Below are 23,120 nucleotides of genomic sequence, written 5' to 3'. Positions count from 1 at the left end.
CTCAGGCCAATTTCAGGGGCGAGATCTCGCGATTCGGACACGGCCTCATGTCTTCCCGTCCTGTGAACTTAGAAGTAAATAAAACAGCTGATTTATATGAGGAAGAGCTATGAGAGCTACCTCCATGGAGAGAGTATCATGACGGGTTAATCTGGTTGAATCGAAGTGAAGTAGTTGGGAATGTAAGTTGATAATTAATAAACATAACACAGCAAGCACTGAACAGTGAACTTATATGTTGGAAAGTTATCCCTCCATCAATCATGGTCAGTCAGCAGTGGTTTTTGTACCCTCAGGCAGCGTCAGGCATGGTCAGGCTCGGTCTCTGCATAGAGGTAGAAATGGTCTCTGTGCATGCACTGGACCCAGGTTCGATACCTTGACCGGATCCTTGCATTGCATGGAATTTTTCCTCTGTGTATGGATTGGGTCTGTTTTTCATTCAGTGCCTTTTTAGGTTAGCCGGGCTTTAGAAATAGCATGTCTAGTCGTCATCTCATGGTCTATCCTGGTGTCATGTGTTTTCATCAGGAAAATTGTTCACAATCAAAAAATAATTATTTTTTTTTCAAATCATCTATCCAATTTTTTAACAATAACACTTTAACTTCATGGTGTGTTGAAATTTTTAAAGTTTTGGTTTTACGTTGCGAGAGACAGTCCGCCATTAACAGTGCTTGTGCATGCACGACATTGGAGCAACGTCATATGTTTTCACACCTTTCATTGGTTGGTATTTTATTGAATATTCAGAAGCTAGTATGGCGGGCAAAGTTAATCAAAAATATTATTCAATTAGTACTTAACAAATTTAATTACATTTTTGTCCTAAGGCATTATGGCTACTATATTAGAATCCAGAGATATCATAAGGCATGAAAGTAAAACACCCCACCCCCCTTGATGCACTCACACTTCATAACAATCCGTTTTCCCCCATTTCAGAACAGTAATGTTTGGTTTCAGGAGATAAGAAACCAATCTATGATATTTTCTCTTAAATGTAGACTTAATATTTATTACGCTTATCGGAATTTATAACAGTTATGCGGTAAAATAAAAATAAAAATTGTTGTCATTTTCACTTAAAATATTTTAATATTTTCCCCACATTTGCGCACCATAGAATCCCAAATAGTAACCACCTCGTGTGATCCATCTAGTGACTCAAGCAGAATGAAACTCAATCTAGCAGATAGTAATTTTGTTTTGAACTTTCGAGGTTGGATGATGTTTCTTTGACTCACTTGAATGTTGGCATAATTCAGTGATTAGTACCAAAAATCAATCATTTTATAAATGTTTGAGCATAACCAACGACAGGAAACTTTATTCTCAGCATGATTAAGCCTGATGAAAATACAGACCGTGAGTAAACTGCATAGCTTCTGTCACCGGTGCAGCTTGCACAATTTCGCGGTAAACAGGAATCAAAGTTGGGGATCGAAAACATATGAGGGTCGATAACGTATGACGCTATGATACTACTAGTCTACTACTACTACTAGTCTAGTCAGTCAGAGCATGGATCAGAATAGACTTGTGGACAAGTCGTTAAATCGGCCCCACGCGCTGAGCTAGTGCTCTCGTGAGATCACTGCTCTCGCGCGAGCTGATGGCTCCCCGATTTTGACTCCTCATTAACGAATTGGACAAGCTGACAGCAGTTTGTCTTGTCTTCAAATTAGACCAGATTACACCATCAAGTTCATCATGATTGTTTACTTACATTAAAGTTTCATTTCAGTGATTTCAGAGAGTTTATTTTTTCTTCACTGCCAAATTTCTGCAAACAGAATGAAAGTCTTCTGACGGTGGCTTACTAGCTGCTCCTAGAACTATTAGTTAATCTGGATGCACCTCATAGGTCTAGGAGGTATGGTAAGCCATTTACTCAGACTCTTTAGTCTCACAACACAAACAAAACCTGTGAATTTTTAAAATCATTTATTTCCATTTTCTGTTTTTGCAGAGTTGCCTGTGTGACCGATCATCATGACGACGTCAATAACTTATAAACAAATCATTATATTTCTCTTGCCGCTGACGTTGACGAATTTGATTATCAGCATCGGTGATCAGGTAAGTGCAAAGTACTCCTGTTTTAGGTGTTCTGGCAATTTTTATTATTATTTATTTGGCGTTAACATTAACAATAATTACAAATTACTCAGGAACATACACTTAGAGCCACCAACACATGCCAGAAAGAAAAACAAGGTTAACCTACTAACTGTTGCCTGTGGGGTCTTTGTTTCCTATGCTACTGGCTTATACAAAACATAGTTTTACTAGAGTAATTCAAAATATACTCAAAATCAGATGAAGGAGGAGTCTCTTTAAAGCACATTTAAGCACAGGTGTGCAACATGATTTTAGAGGCGTGCAACTTGATTTATCTCAGGTCAATGATTTGGAGATATGTCTTATATACCGACGATAAATAATAGTAATAATGAAGTGAATGCTCTACACGCAGAAAACCATTGTAGAAATAAAGGGCCTATCAGGTTTTTTTAGCAGTAAGTTTAAATCTTAGAAGCGTTTCTGGCAGTACGTTTCTCATTATTCTTCCTGTGCAGACAAATTCACTCCTGATTTTTCGGCAATATCTCAAAAACACAACCACCTTTTGAAATTAAATTTTTGCACTAGGTTAGTTGAATTGTATACATCTACTTATAGTTAAACAATTGAATGGTTCCAAAAACAGAGTATCTCATTTAGTGCTCTTATCAAGTACACCAGAAATAAAATCTCACTTGTATTTATGCTTTAGCCACTTTGTTATAATAACAATAATAATACACGGTTTTTAAATAGCGCTTTTTCATGGGGTGTCTCAAAGCGCTTCCGACATTATTACCCCTGGTCACTGGGCCTTAAATCATTCCTGAAACCATCTCAGCTCCCTGGGGAGTATACAACCTGTGCGACATTTATATGCGCTAGTACATGGCTATGCCAATCACAAGAACCATCTTTGCCCTCACAGGTACCCATTTACCCCTGGGTGGAGAGAAGTAATTATAGTTAAGTGTCTTGCTCAGGGACACAAGTGTCACGACCTGGATTTGAACCCACACTCTGCTGAACAGAATCATCAGAGTTTGAGTTCGGTGCTCTTATCCACTTGGCCACGACACCCCTTATAAAGAAACTCAATTGTATTAACTATTCAGATAAATTTGTATGGTAATATGTCATTCATTTTTTTTTTGCACAGTCTTTCTGCTAGGGTCGTAACGTCAGACCATTAACTTTTTTTTGCTTTAATACCATAGGTCATTTTGGTTGATAAACAGTTTGCAACAGCTAATTTTGTTTTTCTTCTGTAAATCTTAAGGCATTGAACCGAGGACTGACATCTGCTGAGAGTGCAGCCGAGGCTCTGGCCAGTTTTGGGATTGCGTTCTTTCTCTGCCAGTTCATGGTTGGACCAGTTATTGAGTTCAGGAATGTTAGCCTGGTGCTTGTACGGAGCAGACGGGACTTACTGATAGTGTTATACTGCTTGTTTGGAGTCAGTGGAATTCTATTTGTGTTATCATTGGTTATCGGTAAGTAGTGTTTATATCTAAAGGCACTTACAAGTAATAGATGGATTGCACTAAATAGAGCTGTTGATAACATAAAAAAACATTGTGAAAAACAGCTCCCTTTGAATGCTTCAGTCTTTAAATATTTGTTAAGCATCTGAAAGCACACAAATTGGTGATTTTCTTTCATTATGTTCTTGCAACTTCAATGACCAATTGAGTCAAAATTTTTACATTTTAATTTTATTTCATACCTTTTATTGGATACACTTAGACAGTTACCAAAGGTGTCCAGTGCCTCTAAGTGTACATGTGAATTTTATCAAAAACATTTTTGATTGATCAAATTTGTCTTCTCTTTCGTTTCAGCCTTGACTAGTTTTGGCACCTTCCTATCAAACACTGTATACAGCTTATCAGATGATGTTGGGGCTGGTTTTATGCAGTGTATGTTGTTCCTGTCAGCGTGGCCTGCAGTGGAAGGAATTGTAAGCATCTCACAAATATTTACTTTTTATGAATACTTTAACTTTAATATCAGTGTATTTGTGTTTAAATCATGTAAAAAATAAGAACAAACTGTGGGGAGAGGAAGGGAGAGGCTCGGTTCGACCACAAGATTTTGGAAACGAGAAGAGGGAGAACGAGAAATTAATAAGTCAATGAGGCAGACTAAATTGGAATATTTGTGGGAACAGGGACAAGGCAAAGACAAAAGTTATCAGTAATTTTCTTCTTGGGGTTGCATGGTCTTGGGGTGACTCCTCTCACCTTTGATTTTGTCTTATTTCAACCTTCTTTTTGTGCCTGGCTCTCTATCTTTTCATTTGACATCTTCTGTTACAACCATGTTTCTAGTTCACATAGAAAGCTACCTCATTTACAGGTTTCCTCAGGCTTGCAAGCTACAGTGATTAAGTTCACTTATGAGGCATCATTTGTTACTTAACCAGCAATATATTAATAATAACAAAACTAATAATAGCTAAGCCGATATTCTGTCTTAATTTGACTGGTCTGATTCTTCCCTTCCACTTCCACTGTCTAGACCTTTGTGATGATTGGTTTACATCTGTCCGTTGAGCGCAGCATTGTGGTCGGAGCTGCACAAGTTATAGATGTTTTCTTGAGGGTAAGAAATTTACAATCTTTAATTTTATTTTAATTAATAAGAGGGCCCCCATATATGACATTTAAAATCCTTTTTCCTCTGTTCATTGTTGATCATCGCCTTCTTTACCAATATACCTATCGCCTTCTAACAATATGCCAGCAGCCGATTTCACGAACGCTAGGATTAATCCTTACTCAAGTTAGGATGAGTTACCCGTCCTAATTTAGGATGGGTTCAATTCGTCCCATGTTTTTGGAATAAGTCCTAAGTCCTAAGATTAATCCTAAGTTAGGAAGAGTTTGGTGAAATTGACGGCTGAACAGCTAGCTTTACACTTAGAGGCCATTTCAGATACGGCTTTAATGTTTTTTTCCCCTCATTTTCTTGGATCCATACAGATTGTATCAGTGGTGGTTCTGCTTCAAACCAACATACCGCAAACCATTCCCCTGATGGTACCCATACTGTCTATGTATATGGGCGGAATCGGAAGGTGCTCTTTTCTCTTTCTAGGATACTTCAGATATATCCATGGCCAACTGAAGAAAGACACACCAGTATCACAGGTATTTAACAAACACATGAAATCATTTCTTAACGAGCATGGAAATACTCAATGTTCAATGTTTTTAACCTAATTAATGTGAAATATTGTACTTTTTAATATAACATCTCAGTGTTCTCACTTGGTGTATTCCAACATATGCATAAAATAACAAACCTGTCCAAATTTGGGCTTGATTGACTATTGAAGTTGCAAGAGAATAATGAAAATAAAAAAAACATTTGTGTGCTGTCAGGTGCCTAAAAAAAGGCTTCAGCTGGAGTTTTTATTATTTGAATGCGAAATGACCTCTTCCTTTTAAAACAACTTACTTGAGAGGGAGCTATTTCTCACAATGTTTTATACTATCAACAGCTCTTTACCAAGTGAGTTTCTATGCTAACAATTATTTTGAGTAATTACCAATTGTATCCAGTGCCTTTAAATTGAAGTAGTACTAAGTGTTGGGACGGGTAAACTGCTTGACCGTAAAACAACAGTCAAATCCATTTCAAAATTGCCTTGATGGTTAAACAAAGCCAACTGTAAAAAGAATGAATGAACAAAAAATGATATAAACAAAAATAAAAAGAGACTTGCACAATCTTTTGCTGTAAAATAAGTGTGGAATGCCAGTGTTTTTTTTTTCTTAAAAAATCATTGCTTTTGAAATCTTTCCTCACAGCGTTTGAAAGTTGGACAAGTGTTTTCATTTTGGTGGCCATTGGCTGTTGTGACTACTGGCCAACGTATTAGTCGGCCACTAGCCAGTTTATTTGTATCCAGGGATCTCTCTGATAACCAGGAAGAGGCAGCCAAGGTGAGTGGATTCTTGCATTCTGAAATGCTCTATCTACTTTTTCAATGTTGCTTTAAAGAAAAAGAATTATGCAAGTCGCCAGACACACACGGCCTGAAGGCCACTTCAAGGTGTGGGCTACAAATATTTTTCTTTTCCAGAGGACTTTGCTACCTACATGTACTCCTAGGTAACCCCTTTTACAGTCCATACGAATGTAGGCTTTGGTATCATCAGTCCGAAGCCTGGCTGGTAGAGCAAAAAGCACTACATCCCCAAATTTATGTAGCAAGTGTCATAACCGAGATTCGAACCCACACTCTGCTCATCAAACACCAGCGCTTCAATCCGGTGCTCTTAATAACCGCTTTGGGTGTTGATAGTTATGACAACAGTTTCTCATATAGCACATTTCACAATAACTGTCTCAATGCTTGTTAACATGGTGTAACACTGTTAATATCACCTGACATGTGTGAACAAGAGTTAGCTGTTGTAACCTGCTTATCAACCAAAAGGACATATGTTATAAATAGGCTAAATGACAACACAACACAATGCACAGGTTTGTCATTTAAATGTACTGTGCATATTTATATGTTCTAGGACCATTTTCAGGCAAGCATTCTACACCTCTGTGACAGTTCCAGAAATGCTTTGTAAGGCGCATGCATAGTAGACTTGTTCCAGGGGTAACCAGTGCGACAATCAACTATGAAGCAATTGTGCAGGGACGGGGTGCACTTTAAAAGCAGCAAAAATAGCAAGTGGCACGTGATGGTAAATGACCAGTGAGAAATCAGCTCTCAATCATGAATATGCATGAGGTATAGTAATTTGTAATATCTGCCTCTCTGTGTTTGTCTGCAGGCAATTGCAACACTGACAGTCTGCTACCCTACCTCCATGATAACCTACCTGTGGTTGAACGAGTCTAGAGTCCTGTTTCCCCTCTTCTTAAGTGTAAGTAAATGCAGAAAAGCGCTGAAACATAAAAGTCATTCAATACAAGCTATAATGACAAAAACACAGTAAGGGTATATGATAAATAAAATTACATAGTTTTAAGTGAGATGGAGTAGCTTATACTGTAAGAAGCTTAGATGGATCTAAATAAGTGGGTTTTGAGAGCAGTCTTAAATGAGTCCAGTATAGTGGAGGTGCAGATGTGGACAGGAAGGTTGTGGCAATTGAGAAGGCGCTTTTCCATACTTTTTCTAAGCTTATATAGGATTTGAGGCATTGCAAGGTGAGGTATCAATTAGATTTGGTTTGCGGTAACACCATGTGTGTATCTACTTGTCAGGCAGAGTTTATTCTTTAAAGAACTGTTTTTCTTTATTCTACTACTGCAGAGTAGATTTATCGGATGTTCGGGAGACTTCTCAGTTCTGAAAAGAACTGCCCTGCTTTTTAACTACTACCCAGGCAGAAGGTATACAAAATTGGCTGGGACTACTAATAATAATAATACCATTTATATAGCGCCTTTTCCTAAGGTTACAAAGCGCTCAGAGAATGACAGGAAAAAACAAAAAAGGGAATGCAAACAAAACCAAGAGGAAAACCACGACTAGGCAAAACTACTTAAGCTTATAAGATCATAATTAACTGAACTACCGCGGAGTCAGTTCTTTAATGGTCTCAACATTGCGACTAGCTTGCTCTAGTCATCGTTATCAGTTTGCTATTCTCTCATCAAGGTGTAAATTGGACACTTGATACCGTTGGAAATAAAAATGAAGTTGTATTATGTGGTTGTTTTTATCTGTAGCCAAGCAGACGACCGAATGAAGATCTGAATAAGAAGGACATAATCAAACACCTGACACGATTCAACATTGGCTACTTCCTGGTGTCATTCAGTGTAAGTGTTCCCCTTTACAAATTCGGCACTGTTTTCACAAAGAGGAAATCTTCTTTTTTAAATCTCACATTTTGGCAAATCAGTGTATTTGCACACTTAGAATGTTACTAGCGACTTCAACATTTTCTCAAGTTTAAAGTGCTAAATCATTATGTTTTTTTCTAATTATACACATTAGCGCAAGGACAATTTTTACCAAACTCACTTTTGCGTTCTCTCGACGCCATTACTTAGATTTGCCAATTTTTACATTGTATTATATAGCCCTGGCACAGGGCAAAAACCGTATACTCTGCGTTTTTAGTTTTTTAGGAAGGGCCAACTTGTGTGACCTGTATAAATTTAGTTTACACGTTCAGACCAATATCATTTAACTTGTGTATTATAAAGGTTCATAGGTAGTTCAATAGTACAAACATGTTGATAGTTTTAATCTTTAAAGAAAAAATCCACTTGCAGAGCTTCTTATTTATTTGTTTTACATTGTGTCAACCTTGTCCCCAGGTGTGTTTAATAGTGTTTTGGATCCCTGGAGTCATTACAACTCTGCTGATGGTTCTGCTGGGAGTGAGCGAAGAGATTGCTGAGATGTGTGTTCTTCCACTTAAAATCGCCACAGGACTTCCTATCATGGGTAAGGTTTAAGGTCCTAAAACAAAGTAAAGAGCTTTTCATACTTTGATGGAACATACCGGCTTACCGTTTATGTATTTTAGTGATGTAAAAATTGTTTAGATGGTTGTTGTAAAAACAAATCACAAAAAATATCATGTAATTAGTGAAAATAAATTTCAAAACCTTAAAAGCGGTCAGCATATCTTTCACTCATTTTATATTTTATTGTTCTCTTTATGCGCGTACAGGCTTTTGCAGGTGCTTTACAAATGTCTTTTTTATTACATAGTAAAGGTTTGCGGTAAGACCATATAATGATAATCTCTAAATGAGTTGGGGTGGTTCTGATAAGAACTGTTGGTTTCAACTTGACGTTTCGATCAGTATGCTCTGATCATCTTCTGGAGAAAGCTGGACTCTGATGCTGCATGCTGCTTAATGCGGATGCGGATTAGCTTGGTGATGCACGAAACGTCGAGTTGAAACTAACGGTCCTTTCAGAACCACCCCAACTCATTTAGAGATTATCATTACATGGTGTTACTGCAAACCTTTGCTCTATCGTATTTCCACCATGCGAAGTTTCAAATCCTACTAGTCTTTATTATTGTTATTATTGTCTTAGTTTCAATTCGAGCTCACATGATCTCCTGGTTGATGTACATGAAGCAGACAGCAGCCATCTGCCCGAGTGCCATTCTACGTCTTGCCTTTGTCGTTGCTTTCCTTTTCCTGCTTCCACTGATGGGGTAAGTACATCACAAAGTCATCTCTAGAATTACTTGAAGGTATTGTAAAGGATTGGTTGAGATGACAAATAACCCCAGACAGTGTTCATGGTTTGTGTGATCATCCATACACCTGAAACAACAAACCTGCAACATTCTGGGCTTAAAGGCAGTGGACACTATTGGTAATTGTCAAAGACTAGCCTTCTCACTTGGTGTATCTCAACATATGCATAAAGTAACAAACCTGTGAAAATTTGAGCTCAATCGGTCATCGAACTTGCAAGATAATAATGAAAGAAAAAACCCACCCTTTTCACACGAAGTTGTGTGTGTTCAGATGGTTGATTTCGAGACCTCAAGTTCTAAATCTCGAGGTCTCGAAATCAAATTCGTGGAAAATTACTTCTTTCTCGAAAACTATGGCACTTAGAGGGAGCCGTTTCTCACAATGTTTTATACCATCAACCTCCCCCCATTACTCGTCACCAAGAAAGGTTTTATGCTAATAACTATTTTGAGGAATTACCAATAGTGTCCACTGCCTTTAAAGGTATTATAAAGGATTGGTTGAGATGACAAATAATCCCAGATAGTGTTCATGGTTTGTGTGATCATCCATACACCTGAAACAACACACCTGCAACACTCTGGGCTTAACCCGTTGTGCGAGTCAGAATGGAATAGTGAAATACCACACACAATGTTCAGCATGTAAACACATTGTCCTTAATTTTGGTTGTAACATCCCAAATCAGCTGACTGTTTTTTTTAAAGGTTTTCAGATATTTTCTGGTAACTTCATTTCAGAGGGACATATTTCACAGCAAAAAAAGGATGAACTTTGTAATCAGTAAGCTTTCAGACTAAAATTAAAAAGGGATGTTGTGTATCCTTACCAATCTTGAATAATACTCTGTTAGTGCCAAGGTTGTAAATGCATATTTGTCGTGTTGGACAGGCTTACTTGTTTATTTGTTATCCAGAATTATGACAATCTCAAAAAGCTGGGCATTTTTAGGTTCAAATAAAAAGCGTGCACTGGAAATCTGAGTTTACACACAAACTAAGTGCGCACTGAGATACGCTTTTGCAGGGCATTTTTTAGATGCGTTTTGGCAAAATCGAGATACAACATTTTTGCGCTGACGTGACAATATGTTACATTACTGGTACACGTGACGTGGTACTTTACACCCATTTTATATTCCTTTTCAGTATGCATGGTGCCCCAATGGGCATGCTATATAGGACTACTATTTTTGCTTCACAGCAGAGACAAATTTGTGTAAAGTGAATTGCCTGCATGTGCCCATGTGGTGCACTGGATCGTTCTTTTGCATCTAGAAGGTGCCAACATTTTGAGACGCCCCCTTTAAATAGTGTTGTAACTGGAGAGCTAATAAATAGACATCAACTGCAGTACTGGATTGGCAGGCCGTAGATCTGGCCACCGTTCACGCACGACTGGTTTATTGTGTAACGATCACAATAGAAAATACAGCAATCACAACAATAGCACTGATGTACACACAAAAGAAATACACGCCAAGACACAACATTTTTGCAAGGAGCAATTTTTTTTTTCTTTTGCAAATTCAATGTTTTAAGATTTGCTGCATCATACCCTTATATTCTCAATCCTCTTTCAGTATGCATGGTGCTCCAATGGGCATGCTAGCACTCCTTTTTGGCTTCACAGCAGAGGCTATTGGAGTAGTTGCTGGTGCTGCTTGCGTCAAACGATTCAAAAAGGTAAGAAATGTTGGACAATTTGATTTACTCATGTACTTTGAAACTATGTTGCAGAATTTTTAAAAGTTTATAACAACACACATACAAACCATTGTCATTGTCATTTGATTGGTGGATTATGTGTCACATGTCATCCTATAGTGATTACTATCGCACACTCCAAAATTTAATATCGGAGAGGCTCATGCCCAGTGTGGAATTTCGCTAGATGCTTCGCCGTGTTATTCCTAAAATAATAATTTATTGGAAGTGTCATGGCCGAGCGGTTAAGAGCACCGAATTCAAACTCTGCTGTTTCTGATCAGCAGAGTGTGGGTTCGAATCCCCAGCCGTGAAACTTGTGTCCTTCAGCAAGACACTTAACCATTGCTTCGTCCTATGGATGAAAGTGAGTTTGCATAACAATGTTAGTGCTTTGTTGATGTGTTGCTTAGAAAGTGGGCCGATTGTTCAACATTTGGAATAAAATACAATCCAATGTTTCTTATTTATCTTGCTAGCCATTGAGCAACAATAATACACTGCCTAATAGAGCCACTACTAAGACCCCACCATCAAGCCTCAACTCCTCCAGTGAGAATCTCAGATGTAGTCACAGATACGCACCGATAACTGAGAAGGAGACATCCCTGTAGAGTGGATGCAGAAACACTACCCTAAAGAACTTTATCCCGCCAAGAATTGTATCCCGCCAAGGATTGTATCAGGGTAGACATGGCTGACTGTGCACAGGTACAGTTTTACGTATAGTACCACGTACCAAGTTGGGAATTGACCATACAGGGCACATTTTCATAGCTCTGCTTACCGCCAAATTCTGCGCTTAAGATCACAGTTCCCCGCTTACATGCAAGCGCCAAATTTCTGCGCTAGCCTTGTAAGAGAAGAATGCCTAGTAACATGAAGTACGCACACGCAGAAGTCAAAATTTGCCGCTAACCCGTGAGATACGCTTGCCGTAAGTACAGAATTCCCTGCTTCCTTAAAGGCAGTAGACACGATTAGTTATTGTCAAAGACTAGCCTTCACAGTTGGTATATCTCAACATATACATAAAATAACAAACCTGTGAAAATTTGAGCTCAACCGTTGATCGAACTTGCGAGACAGTAATGAAAGAAAAATACACCATTGTCACATGAAGTTGTGTGCGATTAGATGGTTGATTTTGAGACCTCAAGTTCTAAATCTGAGGTCTCGAAATCGAATTCGTGGAAAATTACTTCTTTCTCGAAAACTATGGCACTTCAGAGGGAGCCGTTTCTCACAATGTTTTATACCATCAAACTCTCCCCATTACTCGTCACCAAGAAAGGTTTTATGCTAATAATTATTTTGAGTAATTACCAATAGTGTCCACTGCCTTTAAACGCCTATTCTTTACTTCACAGAGCCATGAAATTGGGACATGTTCCATCGATACTCAGGGATTTTAATGGTATTTAGTTTATCCATATAGAATCAGAAATGTGTATACAAGTAAGTCATGATAACCAATAAGAAAATACAAATTTACATTTACGGGTAAAGAAGTATTTTTTTATTTAGGAATAAAGGAGTAGAAGATGAGATATAAAACTGACAGGGTTGTTGCTGTGAAATAAAGGAAGAGGTCCTTTAGCACAACTCTTTTATACCCATCATGAATACCTCTCTGTCCAAAACATACAAAAACCTTTGTTTGTTGTAGAGCATATCTTGCAGCTTAGCTTTAGCACGGTTGACTCTGCGTTGAATTTCTATCCATGTTGACTGCTAAGTAGTGTAGCTTCTTGCACAAGTTTCAAACAGCCATGTTTAAGTTTCAAACTATTGCATACAAGTTTCAAGCTTGCACAAGCCAAATATGCCACCACCAACATTCAATCTGCGCATACGCTTAATCATATAATAGCGCCCTCTTTTTGACTCTCAGTGGTCAAGTGCACTAGACTCGAGCCCTATATAGGACTCTTACTCTGGGCTGCACATGGACACAGAGTCCTAACTATTAAGGTCCGTTTTTAGGGGCGGGAAATTTTCAAAGCCTCATAACTCAAATCTTACCTGCAAGAAGACACTAATCTCAACAGATTCACATTCCATGGCAGCACACATTTCTCTGCGGTGGGTTTTGGTGGTCATAATATCCTCACAAATCCGTCATTTTCGTGAAATAATGCAGCTCCCAACGTTAACAAATTCCCGTTTTGATCGTACTCTCACATTGTTGCATCCACGCAGGATGCCATCCACGCAGGTGAAGGACGCATTTAATTCTTGGTCACCATATCTTGACTGCACAGCGTTAACACGCAAACGCAATAATGCGCATCGTGCGTCTTGCATACGCACGGCAGACTGTTAGAATACAATCATAATTGGGAATTTTTTAACGTTGGGAGCTGCATTATTTCAGGAAAATGACGGATTTGTGAAGAATATATGACGACCAAAACCATTGGTTTGCTGGTGCTTTATGATGTGTTTGGCTGCAGTAAGTTTGTACCACAGCACTGTGGAATTTATTACTTTTCCAAACTGCAGACAAAAAATATATAGTGCTTTGGTATGCCAAAAAAGCGCTTTAAAAAATCTGTGTTTTAATTTTAATATAATTATTAATGATGAGATGACTGGGCAACGAATTGGAATTTTTTATTGGAATAGCAGTGGAAATGTATACTATCACGAAATATATACAATATATTTTTAATATAATGTAAAATTTTGACTGGATCACTGGAATGTTGAGCTCCAGTGTATAATTGTTAATCCGTAACTTCTGGGAAGTTGGTTTGTAATTTTATATGAGCTATGACTGTTTAATATATATTGGGTTTGCGGTAGCACCATGTGTGTGTCTACTTTCCAGGTAGATTTTTGTTTGTGAGAGAACTGTCTTGCTCTATTTTTTCAGTCCAGTAACGGACTGTCCTACTTTTTAATTACTACTTGGGCGGAAGGTAGAAAATCGACTGGGACTACTACTTACAGGGGAGATCGTTATTAACTTAAAGCCATTGGACCCTTTCGGTTTAGAAAAAAAAAAAGTTCACAGATTTACAAATAGTTTAAAGGGTTTACAGAAGGCAATGGTGAAAGACTTCTCTTGAAATATTAGTCCATGAAATGCTTTACTTTTTGAGAAAACAGCAAAACAATATAAATTCTCGTTAACGAGAATTACAGATTTATTTTATACACATGTCATGACACGGCGAAACGCGCAGAAACAAGGGTGGGTTTTTCCGGTGTTTTCTCCCGACTCCGATGACCGATTGAGCCTAAATTTTCACTGGTTTGATATTTGATACAGAAGTTGTGGTACACAGAGTGTGGGCCTTGGACAACACTGTTTACCGAAAGGGTCCAATGGCTTTAACTACCACAGAGTCATTTTTTAATTAATGTCATCTAGCTTGCTCTGGTCATCATTAGAAACGACTTAAAGGCACTGTACACGTTTGGTAATTGTCAAAGACCAGTATTCTCACTTGGTGTATCCCAACATTGCACAATAACAAACCTGTGAAAACTTTAAACTCAATTGGTCGTCACAGTCGCGAGATAATAATGGAAGAAAAAACACCATTGTCACACAAAGTTGAATGCTCTCATATGCTTGATTTCGAGACCTTATGCTTGAGGTTTCAAAATTAATTCAAATATTTTACTGAGAAATTCCTTCTTTATCAAAAACTATGTTACTTCAGAAGCTCACAATGTTTTATACTATTGACAGCTCTCCATTGCTCAATACCAAGTCAGTTTTTATGCTAACAATTATTTTGAGTAATTACCAATAGTGTCCAGTACCTTTAAGCAAGCTAGTCGATACAAGACCAAAATATGAATTGATACCTCACCAATCATGCAATGCCTCAAATACTTTTTTTCACTCACAGGGGCTCATGATCAAAGCAGGCCAGTGGCTGTACATGAACTCTCATCCAGTTAAGCCTACTGCATGCGCGAGAGTGCTCACCATAGATCCAGTTACTGCATGCGCAAGAGTGCTCACCATAGATCCAGTTACTGCATGCGCAAGAGTGCTCACCATAGATCCAGTTACTGCATGCGCGAGAGTGATCCCATAGATCGGATTCAGAGGAATGGCATGATGGTGCATTAAATCGGTGAGAGCTTACAATTCCATGTACAGCCAAAGGCATTTTGATCTTGATGAAACAGCCCCCAGGCCTGTATGCTTGGTTACTGAAAGGGCAGGGGCACCAAGGCATTTTATTCTTGGTAAAGGGCACCCTATAAGGAAATTTAAAATTTCTATTGCAGAGCATTTCAAGGGCACCAAGGCAATGGCCAAGAGCATGGAGGCGATTGCCTTCGTTGCCTCTGTGAAGTATCATACCTGGGCCCCTTTAATAGTTGTTTGTGTGTCTTTTATGATAATGACCGATAAAGAATAAGGAATATTATTACTTTTTCAATACAGTTTATAGCGTACCCAGGGGTTTTAATGGGTACCTGCGAGGGGTAGAGGTTGATATTGTGTATGAAAAAGCCTTTCAGAGCGCCACGGCAGCTCAGGGCTGTATATTCCCCAGCAGGGAGCTGAGAAATATTAAAGGGATGTCATTCTCATTGGCCCAATGACCAGGGCACTAATATAAAAAGCGCATTGATACGGTTATTGTGAAATGCGCTATATAACAATGTTTTATTGTTATTTTATACATGTACCCTTATATTTTTGGAAGCTATTGTATACGTCTTTAATTTTGACATCTGTATATTTAGAGGTATTTGTTCAAAGAAATAAACTAAAGTTAGGATAATGAAACCTGCATCTAGGTTCTCTTTATTCTGGTAGTTTTGTTGGCCGTTTTCAAGTGTTGTAAACTCATGCTTTGCATTCAGACGCAAGTACTAATCGAGCACTGTTTTGGTTTCCATTCTCAATACTCGACTGAAAACAACCTCTAATCAAAGTCATGTACTGCACTTGATACTTGAAGGATAATGTAATCGGACTTTGATTTTAAAGATACTGGGGTCGAATTCACAAAGAGTTAGTCCTAACTTAGGACCAGTCCTAGGAGATATACAAATTGCATGGAGTGTCCTAAGTTAGGACGAGTAACTGGTCCTAACTCGAGATAAGACTAGTCCTAACTCTTTGTGAAATCCACCCCTGGACACCTTCGGTAATTGTCAAAGACCAGTCTTCACACTTGATGTATCTCAACATATGCACAAAAAACCAAACCTGTGAAAATTTGAACTCAATTGTTCGTCGAAGTTGTAACTAAATATATTCATTTATTCACACATCTTACCCCAGATCATGTACCCCCAGCGGTGGCTTTATTTTCAAAAAATCATCAATTTGGGTCATTCAACTCTATGATGTCAGGAGAAACACACATCTTACAACTCCATGTTATTTTTCCGATCAGGTAATGATCTTTTTCAATTTTATCTCACATTTCCCTTTTTTTTAATCATAAATAGTTTTTGTTTTTATATAGCCCATTTTTAACGTTCATTTGGCAATATTCCTGATTGAGATTCGGCATTGAGAATTCCGCCCTTAGAACTTAGTTTAATCAGACTTTTTCCTTATTTTTATAACATTAGTTTGGATTATTATTATGATCTCATGATCTTGAATGATTCAACTCTATGATGGCGGGAGAAACATACATTTTACAACTCCATGTTATTTTTCTGACAGATTTGCAATCAATAAAGCCCGGAGGCATAAGATCATAGAAATTGTTTCCACATTTACTCCATCTTAACCATCGGTCACATCATGGAGGAAGAAACCCCCCTCCTCCATGGTCACATACACAAGGCATTGTACACATTTTCAGGTAAAATTTGAAAAGTACACACAAGAGTCACATTTTCAGGCAAAATTTGTCTCAAGTACACAAAATTTGATAAAACCACAAGGCTAAAGCCTTTTATACACATTTTCAGGAACAAATTTGATAAAACCACAAGGCTAAAGCCTTTTATACACATTTTCAGGAACAAATTTGATAAAACCACAAGGCTAAAGCCTAGTACACATTTTCAGGAACAAATTTGATTAAACCACAAGGCTAAAGCCTACTATACATTTTCAGGAAAAACTTGATAAAACCACACGGCTAAAGCCTAGTACACATTTTCAGGAAAAATTTGATAAAACCACATGGCTAAAGCCTTTTATACACATTTTCAGGAACAAATTTGATAAAACCACACGGCTAAAGCCTTTTATACACATTTTCAGGATCAAATTTGATAAAACCACAAGGCTAAAGCCTACTACACATTTTCAGGAAGAACTTGATAAAACCACAAGCCTTGTTCACATTTTCAGGAAAAATTTGATAAAACCACACGGCCTATTAGCCTTGTACACATTTTCAGGAAAAATTTGATAAAACCACAAGGCTAGATACCTTGTACACATTTTCAGGAAAAATTTGATAAAACCACAAGCCTTGTACACATTTTCAGGAAAAATTTGATAAAACCACAAGCCTTCTACGCATTTTGAGGAAAAATTTGATAAAACCACACGGCTAAAGCCTAGTACACATTTTCAGGAAAAATTTGATAAAACCATAAGCCTTGTTTACATTTTCAGAAAAAAATATGATAAAACCACAAGGCTTGTAAACACAAGGCTATAGCTGTGTACACATTTTCAGGTAAAATTTGACAGGTACATGTACACATGGCACAAGGCCCATAGTGCCTTGTTTACACTTTCATGCAAAATTTAGGTACACAAGGCATACATTTTCAGGCAAAGTTGTACAAAATTTTCAGGCAAAATTTGACAAGTACACAAGGCTAAAGCCCTGAATACATATTCAGGCAAAATTTGATAAGAACACACAGCTATAGCCTTGTACACATTTTTGATAAGTGTACAAGATTTTTAAACCTTTGGCTGGGTTCTGATTGTTAGTGGTCAGTGTCAATTGCATAAAATGATTCAATATGAGTGATTAATATTGATGGGTCTTCAAAAGTTCTCACGCATTTCCCTTAAATTTCCACAGAGCCACTATGCAAGCCATGTTTGCTAATTTAATAGACCAATAACGATTAATATGAATAACTTTTCTCTATTTTAATCCCATGCTAATAAAACCTAATGCCAATGTCACACAAACATTTTGCATCTGTGAAGAAAAGGGAGTAGTTAAAAAGGTTGATGGAAGTTTTATTATAAAATAATGACACATTGTACAAAAATTAATCTTTAATCTTTTGAACTACATCATCATGTAATGTTCAACAAAACACCATGTTTCTGTAATAAACAAAAACTCTATGTCTATAATCCCGGCAAAAATGCTTGGGCCACCCATTCCTAACGTTATATAAAATCATTCATGTCCACTTCCAATTGACAATAAACAATGTCTCCCCTCCCCCAAATTTAGGCCCAAATTTGACAAAACTGCTGGACTTGCCCCTTGTGAGTCTTTCTTAATCAACTAATCAGTTTCTTGTTGTTTATTATCGATACAGAATCAAACCAAAGTCTGATATAAATTGGACCACACATGTTGGACAAACCCTGGTGCACTGTGCTGTCTACCGTGCAGTTCTCTGTCGACAGGGAGACAAGTAAACAGCTGTTGCAGCCTTGTAACTATCAATATGTGATGCAAATACGCAGATGAGGTCAACACTTAAAAACGTTCGTTCTTAGCAGAATCAGTTGAGAAAGCGTGGTAACGTGGTCTACTACTGTGCACTTCTCGAGTCGACAGGGAGACAAGTAAAACACCTGTTGCAGCCTTGGAACTATCAACATGTGATGCAAACACGCAGATGACGTCAACACTAAAAGCGTTCGTTCTTAGCAGAATCAGTTGAGAAACCGTGGTGACGTGGTCTTCTACTGTGCACTTCTCTAGTAGACAGGGAGACAAGTGAAACACCTGTTGCAGCCTTGGAACTATCAACATGTGATGTAAACAAGCAGATCACATCAACACTTAAAACGTTCATTCTTAGCAGAATAAGTTTTGCTTAAAAATGTGTACAACATTATAGCCTTGTGGTTGTATCAATATTTCCCTGCAAATGTGGTTTTATCAAATTTTGCTTGAAAATGTGTACAAGGTTATAGCCTTGTGGTTTTATCAAAATTTGCCTGAAAATGTGTACAAGGCCATGTGGTTTTATCAAATTTTGCCTGAAAATGTGGTTCTTTCAAGATTTGCTTGAAAATGCGTACAATGCGTGTGGTTTTTAAAATTTTGCTTGAAAATATGTACAAAATGTGCCTTGTGGTTTTATCAAATTTTGCTTGAAAATGTGTACAAGGTTATAGCCTTGTGGTTTTATCAAATTTTGCCTGGAAATGTGGCTTTATCAAATTTTGCTTGAAAATGCGTACAAGGCTATAACCTTGTGGTTTTATAAAATGTTGCCTGAAAATGTGTACAAGGCTATAGCCTTGTGGTTTTATCAAATTTTGCCTGAAAATGTGGTTCTTAGAAGATGTGCTTGAAAATGCGTACAATGCGCATGTTTTTTTCAAATTTTGCTTGAAAATGTGTACAAGGCTATAGCCTTGTGGTTTTATCAAATTTTGTCTGAAAATGTGTACAAGGTTATAGCCTTGTGGTTTTATCAAATTTTGCTTGAAAATGTGTACAAGGTTATAGCCTTGTGGTTTTATCAAATTTTGCCTGGAAATGTGGCTTTATCAAATTTTGCTTGAAAATGCGTACAAGGCTATAGCCTTGTGGTTTTATAAAATGTTGCCTGAAAATGTGTACAAGGCTATAGCCTTGTGGTTTTATCAAATTTTGCTAGAAAATGCGCACAAGGCTATAGCCTTGAGGTTTTATCAAATTTTGCTTGAAAATGTGTACAAGGTTATAGCCTTTTGGTGTATCAAATTTTGCTTGAAAATGCGTACAAGGTTATAGCCTTGTGGTTTTATCAAATTTTGCCTGGAAATGTGGCTTTATCAAATTTTGCTTGAAAATGCGTACAAGGCTATAGCCTTGTGGTTTTATAAAATGTTGCCTGAAAATGTGTACAAGGCTTGGGGTTTTATAAAATGTTGCCTGAAAATGTGTACAAGGCTATAGCCTTGTGGTTTTATCAAATTTTGCTAGAAAATGCGTACAAGGCTATAGCCTTTTGGTGTATCAAATTTTGCTTGAAAATGTGTACAAGGTTATAGCCTTTTGGTGTATCAAATTTTGCTTGAAAATGCGTACAAGGTTATAGCCTTGTGGTTTTATCAAATTTTGCCTGGAAATGTGGCTTTATCAAATTTTGCTTGAAAATGCGTACAAGGTTATAGCCTTGTGGTTTTATCAAATTTTGCCTGAAAATGTGGTTCTTTCAAGATTTGCTTGAAAATGCTTACAATACGTGTTTTTTTTTCAAATTTTGTTTGAAAATGTGTACAAGGCTATAGCCTTGTGGTTTTATCAAATTTTGTCTGAAAATGTGTACAAGGTTATAGCCTTGTGGTTTTATCAAATTTTGCCTGGAAATGTGGCTTTATCAAATTTTGCTTGAAAATGTGTACAAGGTTTTACTAACTTCCGTTATGTATGTACGAAAATAAAGGCTAATTTTTAGGGGCGAATCAATTTAAGTTTTGGTTGCCCTAAAGTCAAAGACTAATATCTCATTATTACTTGAGTCGTCTACTTGGCCACCATATTTGAACACAGTGCAGCAATGGGTGTGTATTATTTTTACACCTAATTTCATATGCGCAAAAATACTAAAGCTAAAAGCGACTTTATACACACCCTATTGCACTGCAGTTAAACATGGTGGCCTGAGGGTCCATCTTAACCCGATGGAACCCACCCCCAACACTGTAGGGGGGCTAACATTGGTCCTTATAGTGGGGTGGGTTCCATCGGGATAAGATGGGCCTTCCATACTTTAATTTTGGGGGGGGGGGTTAGGTTTGATACAAATAAAACACAAGTTACAAGGAGAGTTCTGTTCAATTTTTTATTGAAAAATTTGGCCAAAAAAAAAGCAGAGTGTGCAAACACCTGTGTCTGTCGGTGGACCCCCTCGGCCACCTGGAACTCGTGATGACCCAAGGCCCAAGTGCAATGGTCGATATGTTCTCTGTTCAGTGAAGTTCAATTAGATGTACTCCTAGTGTCTACTTCAATGTTGTAATGTCTCACAAAATATACACAAGCTAGACGCAATTTTGCGCTGTGTTTTAAACGCAAGCGTTGAGCAGAAGGTAGTTGTTGCTTGCTTAAATGAACTGGTGCCCTCAAGGGCCAAAGATTTCACCGATTGTTGTCTCGCAACCAAGCTGCACTGGTGGTGCCAAAAAATGTCGACACTTGTTCCAATGGGATCCTAACTCGACAGATGATGACAACTTCTATCCAGATGATGATGTGCTGATCGGAGAAACAAGTTCTTAAATGGCCACTAATTTCCCCCTTGCTTTTCATGGGGCTGCAATTTGGACGTTCAGATGAAGTAAACTAATGAAATTACTACAAATGAACATTGTTTGGCCAACTTTGATGATTAAATACAAAGTTGGCAAGTGTGTAAAACACATAGCATGTACCAAAAATACTTGACATATTGATGCAAACATCGCAAATTTTTGAACAGTTTCAGTAAGCTGAATAGTGTCGTTTTCTCCCTACATGATTGCAAATAAATGATAACAAAGATGACATTGGATTTATATAACATGTACCTTCCTAAAAAAGACCGACTTTGACCATAACAACTAAACATTTTAACACTGCTTAGATTAATCAAGACCAGCAACTGTGGGGGTACTAAGTGTTTAAAACCAAACCTTGCAACTGAACATTCACAAAAATTCACTTTAAAAATGTCAGGGCTTAACCTATTTGTAATGCAAGTTTTGGGGGGCGTTGTTTGGCCTTGCAACTCAAACTATTATCTAATAAAATAAGGGGCTGTATGTCTTAAAGTGCAGTTTTAATTTGATTACTTTCACAATTCAAAACACATCGAGAAAAGTACACCAGGGGAAGTATGGGTAATTCAAAACACAAGTGAAAGTGCATAGAATAAACCACACCAGGGGAATTGTGGGTAATTCGTCACACAAATGAAAGTGTAGAGAATAAGCCACACCAGGGGAATTATGGGTAATTCAAAACGAATTATGGGTAATTCAAAACACGTGAAAGTGCAGAGAATAAACCACACCAGGGGAGTTGTGGGTAATTCATCACACATGTGAAAGTGTAGAGAATAAACCACACCAGGGGAATTATGGGTATTTCAAAACACTTGCGAAAGTGTAGGGAATACATCACACCAGGAGAAGTATGGGTAATTCAAAACACATGTGAAAGTGCAGAGAATACACCACACCAGGGGAATTGTGGGTAATTCATCACACATGTTAAAGTGTAGAGAATACGGCACACCAGAGGGAGTATGGGTAATTCAAAACACATGTGAAAGTGCAGAGAATACACCACACCAGGGGAATTGTGGGTAATTCGTCACACATGTGAAAGTGTAGAGAACAAACCACACCAGGGGAAGTATGGGTAATTCAAAACACATGTAAAAGTGTAGGGAATACGCAACACCAGGGGAAGTATGGGTAATTCAAAACACATGTGAAAGTGCAGAGAATACACCACACCAGGGGAATTGTGGGTAATTCGTCACACATGTTAAAGTGTAGAAAATACGCCACACCAGAGGAAGTATGGGTAATTCAAAACACTTGTGCAAGTGCAGAGAATAAACCACACCAGGGGAATTGTGGGTAATTCAAAACACATGTGAAAGTGTAGAGAATAAACCAAACAAGGGGAAGTATGGGTAATTCAAAACCCATGAGAAAGTGCAGAGAATAAACCACACCAGGGGAATTGTGGGTAGTTCGTAACACATGTTAAGTGTAGAGAATAAACCACACCAGGGGAATTATGGGTAATTCAAAACACATGTGAAAGTGCAGAGAATAAACCACATCATGGGAATTGTGGGTAACTTGTCACAAGTGTGAAAGTGTAGAGAATAAACCACACCAGGGGAAGTATGGGTAATTCAAAACACTTACATGTATGAAAGTGTAGAGAATACATCAAACCAGGGGAATTATGGGTAATTCAAAACACTTGTAAAAGTGTAAGTGTAGAGAATAAACCACACCAGGGGAAGTACATGTATGGGTAATTCAAAACACAT

At 37.8% G+C, this 23,120-nt stretch overlaps 1 protein-coding gene across 5 annotated transcripts; it reads left to right on the top strand.

Moving 5' to 3' along the window:
* The first annotated feature begins 14 nt into the window (after positions 1–14).
* Positions 15–20,716, top strand: LOC139936124 (progressive ankylosis protein homolog). Of its 5 annotated transcripts, none has more exons than XR_011785906.1 (17): positions 15–182; positions 1,973–2,082; positions 3,347–3,560; positions 3,909–4,027; positions 4,588–4,671; positions 5,052–5,219; positions 5,883–6,017; positions 6,867–6,959; positions 7,771–7,863; positions 8,368–8,497; positions 9,104–9,227; positions 10,859–10,961; positions 11,462–11,693; positions 14,849–15,079; positions 16,246–16,360; positions 18,444–19,804; positions 19,852–20,716. XR_011785906.1 is itself a non-coding variant. In XM_071930856.1 (13 exons), the coding sequence occupies exons 2-13, from the start codon at positions 1,996–1,998 to the stop codon at positions 11,594–11,596; spliced, it is 1,485 nt and encodes a 494-aa protein (XP_071786957.1). In that variant the 5' UTR covers positions 15–182; positions 1,973–1,995; the 3' UTR covers positions 11,597–15,773. The 5 variants fall into 5 exon arrangements, 1 of the variants encoding a protein (XP_071786957.1); XR_011785907.1 differs by having other exon boundaries at positions 11,462–15,079; positions 18,444–19,323; positions 19,372–19,804; XR_011785905.1 differs by having other exon boundaries at positions 11,462–15,079; positions 19,852–20,234; positions 20,400–20,716.
* Positions 20,717–23,120: the final 2,404 nt, after the last annotated feature.

The sequence above is a fragment of the Asterias amurensis genome, chromosome 4 (assembly GCF_032118995.1).
Source record: "Asterias amurensis chromosome 4, ASM3211899v1".
Classification (NCBI taxonomy): domain Eukaryota; kingdom Metazoa; phylum Echinodermata; class Asteroidea; order Forcipulatida; family Asteriidae; genus Asterias; species Asterias amurensis.
Note: the sequence above shows the minus strand (reverse complement) of the source record. Positions and strands in the feature narration are given on the sequence as shown.

Excerpts from the sequence above, each read along its gene's own strand:
- LOC139936124 (XM_071930856.1), top strand. The coding sequence starts at position 1,996 with ATGACGACGTCAATAACTTATAAACAAATCATTATATTTCTCTTGCCG. Across the intron at positions 4,028-4,587 it reads GGCCTGCAGTGGAAGGAATT|ACCTTTGTGATGATTGGTTT; the intron begins GTAAGCATCTCA and ends TCCACTGTCTAG. Across the intron at positions 6,018-6,866 it reads ACCAGGAAGAGGCAGCCAAG|GCAATTGCAACACTGACAGT; the intron begins GTGAGTGGATTC and ends GTTTGTCTGCAG.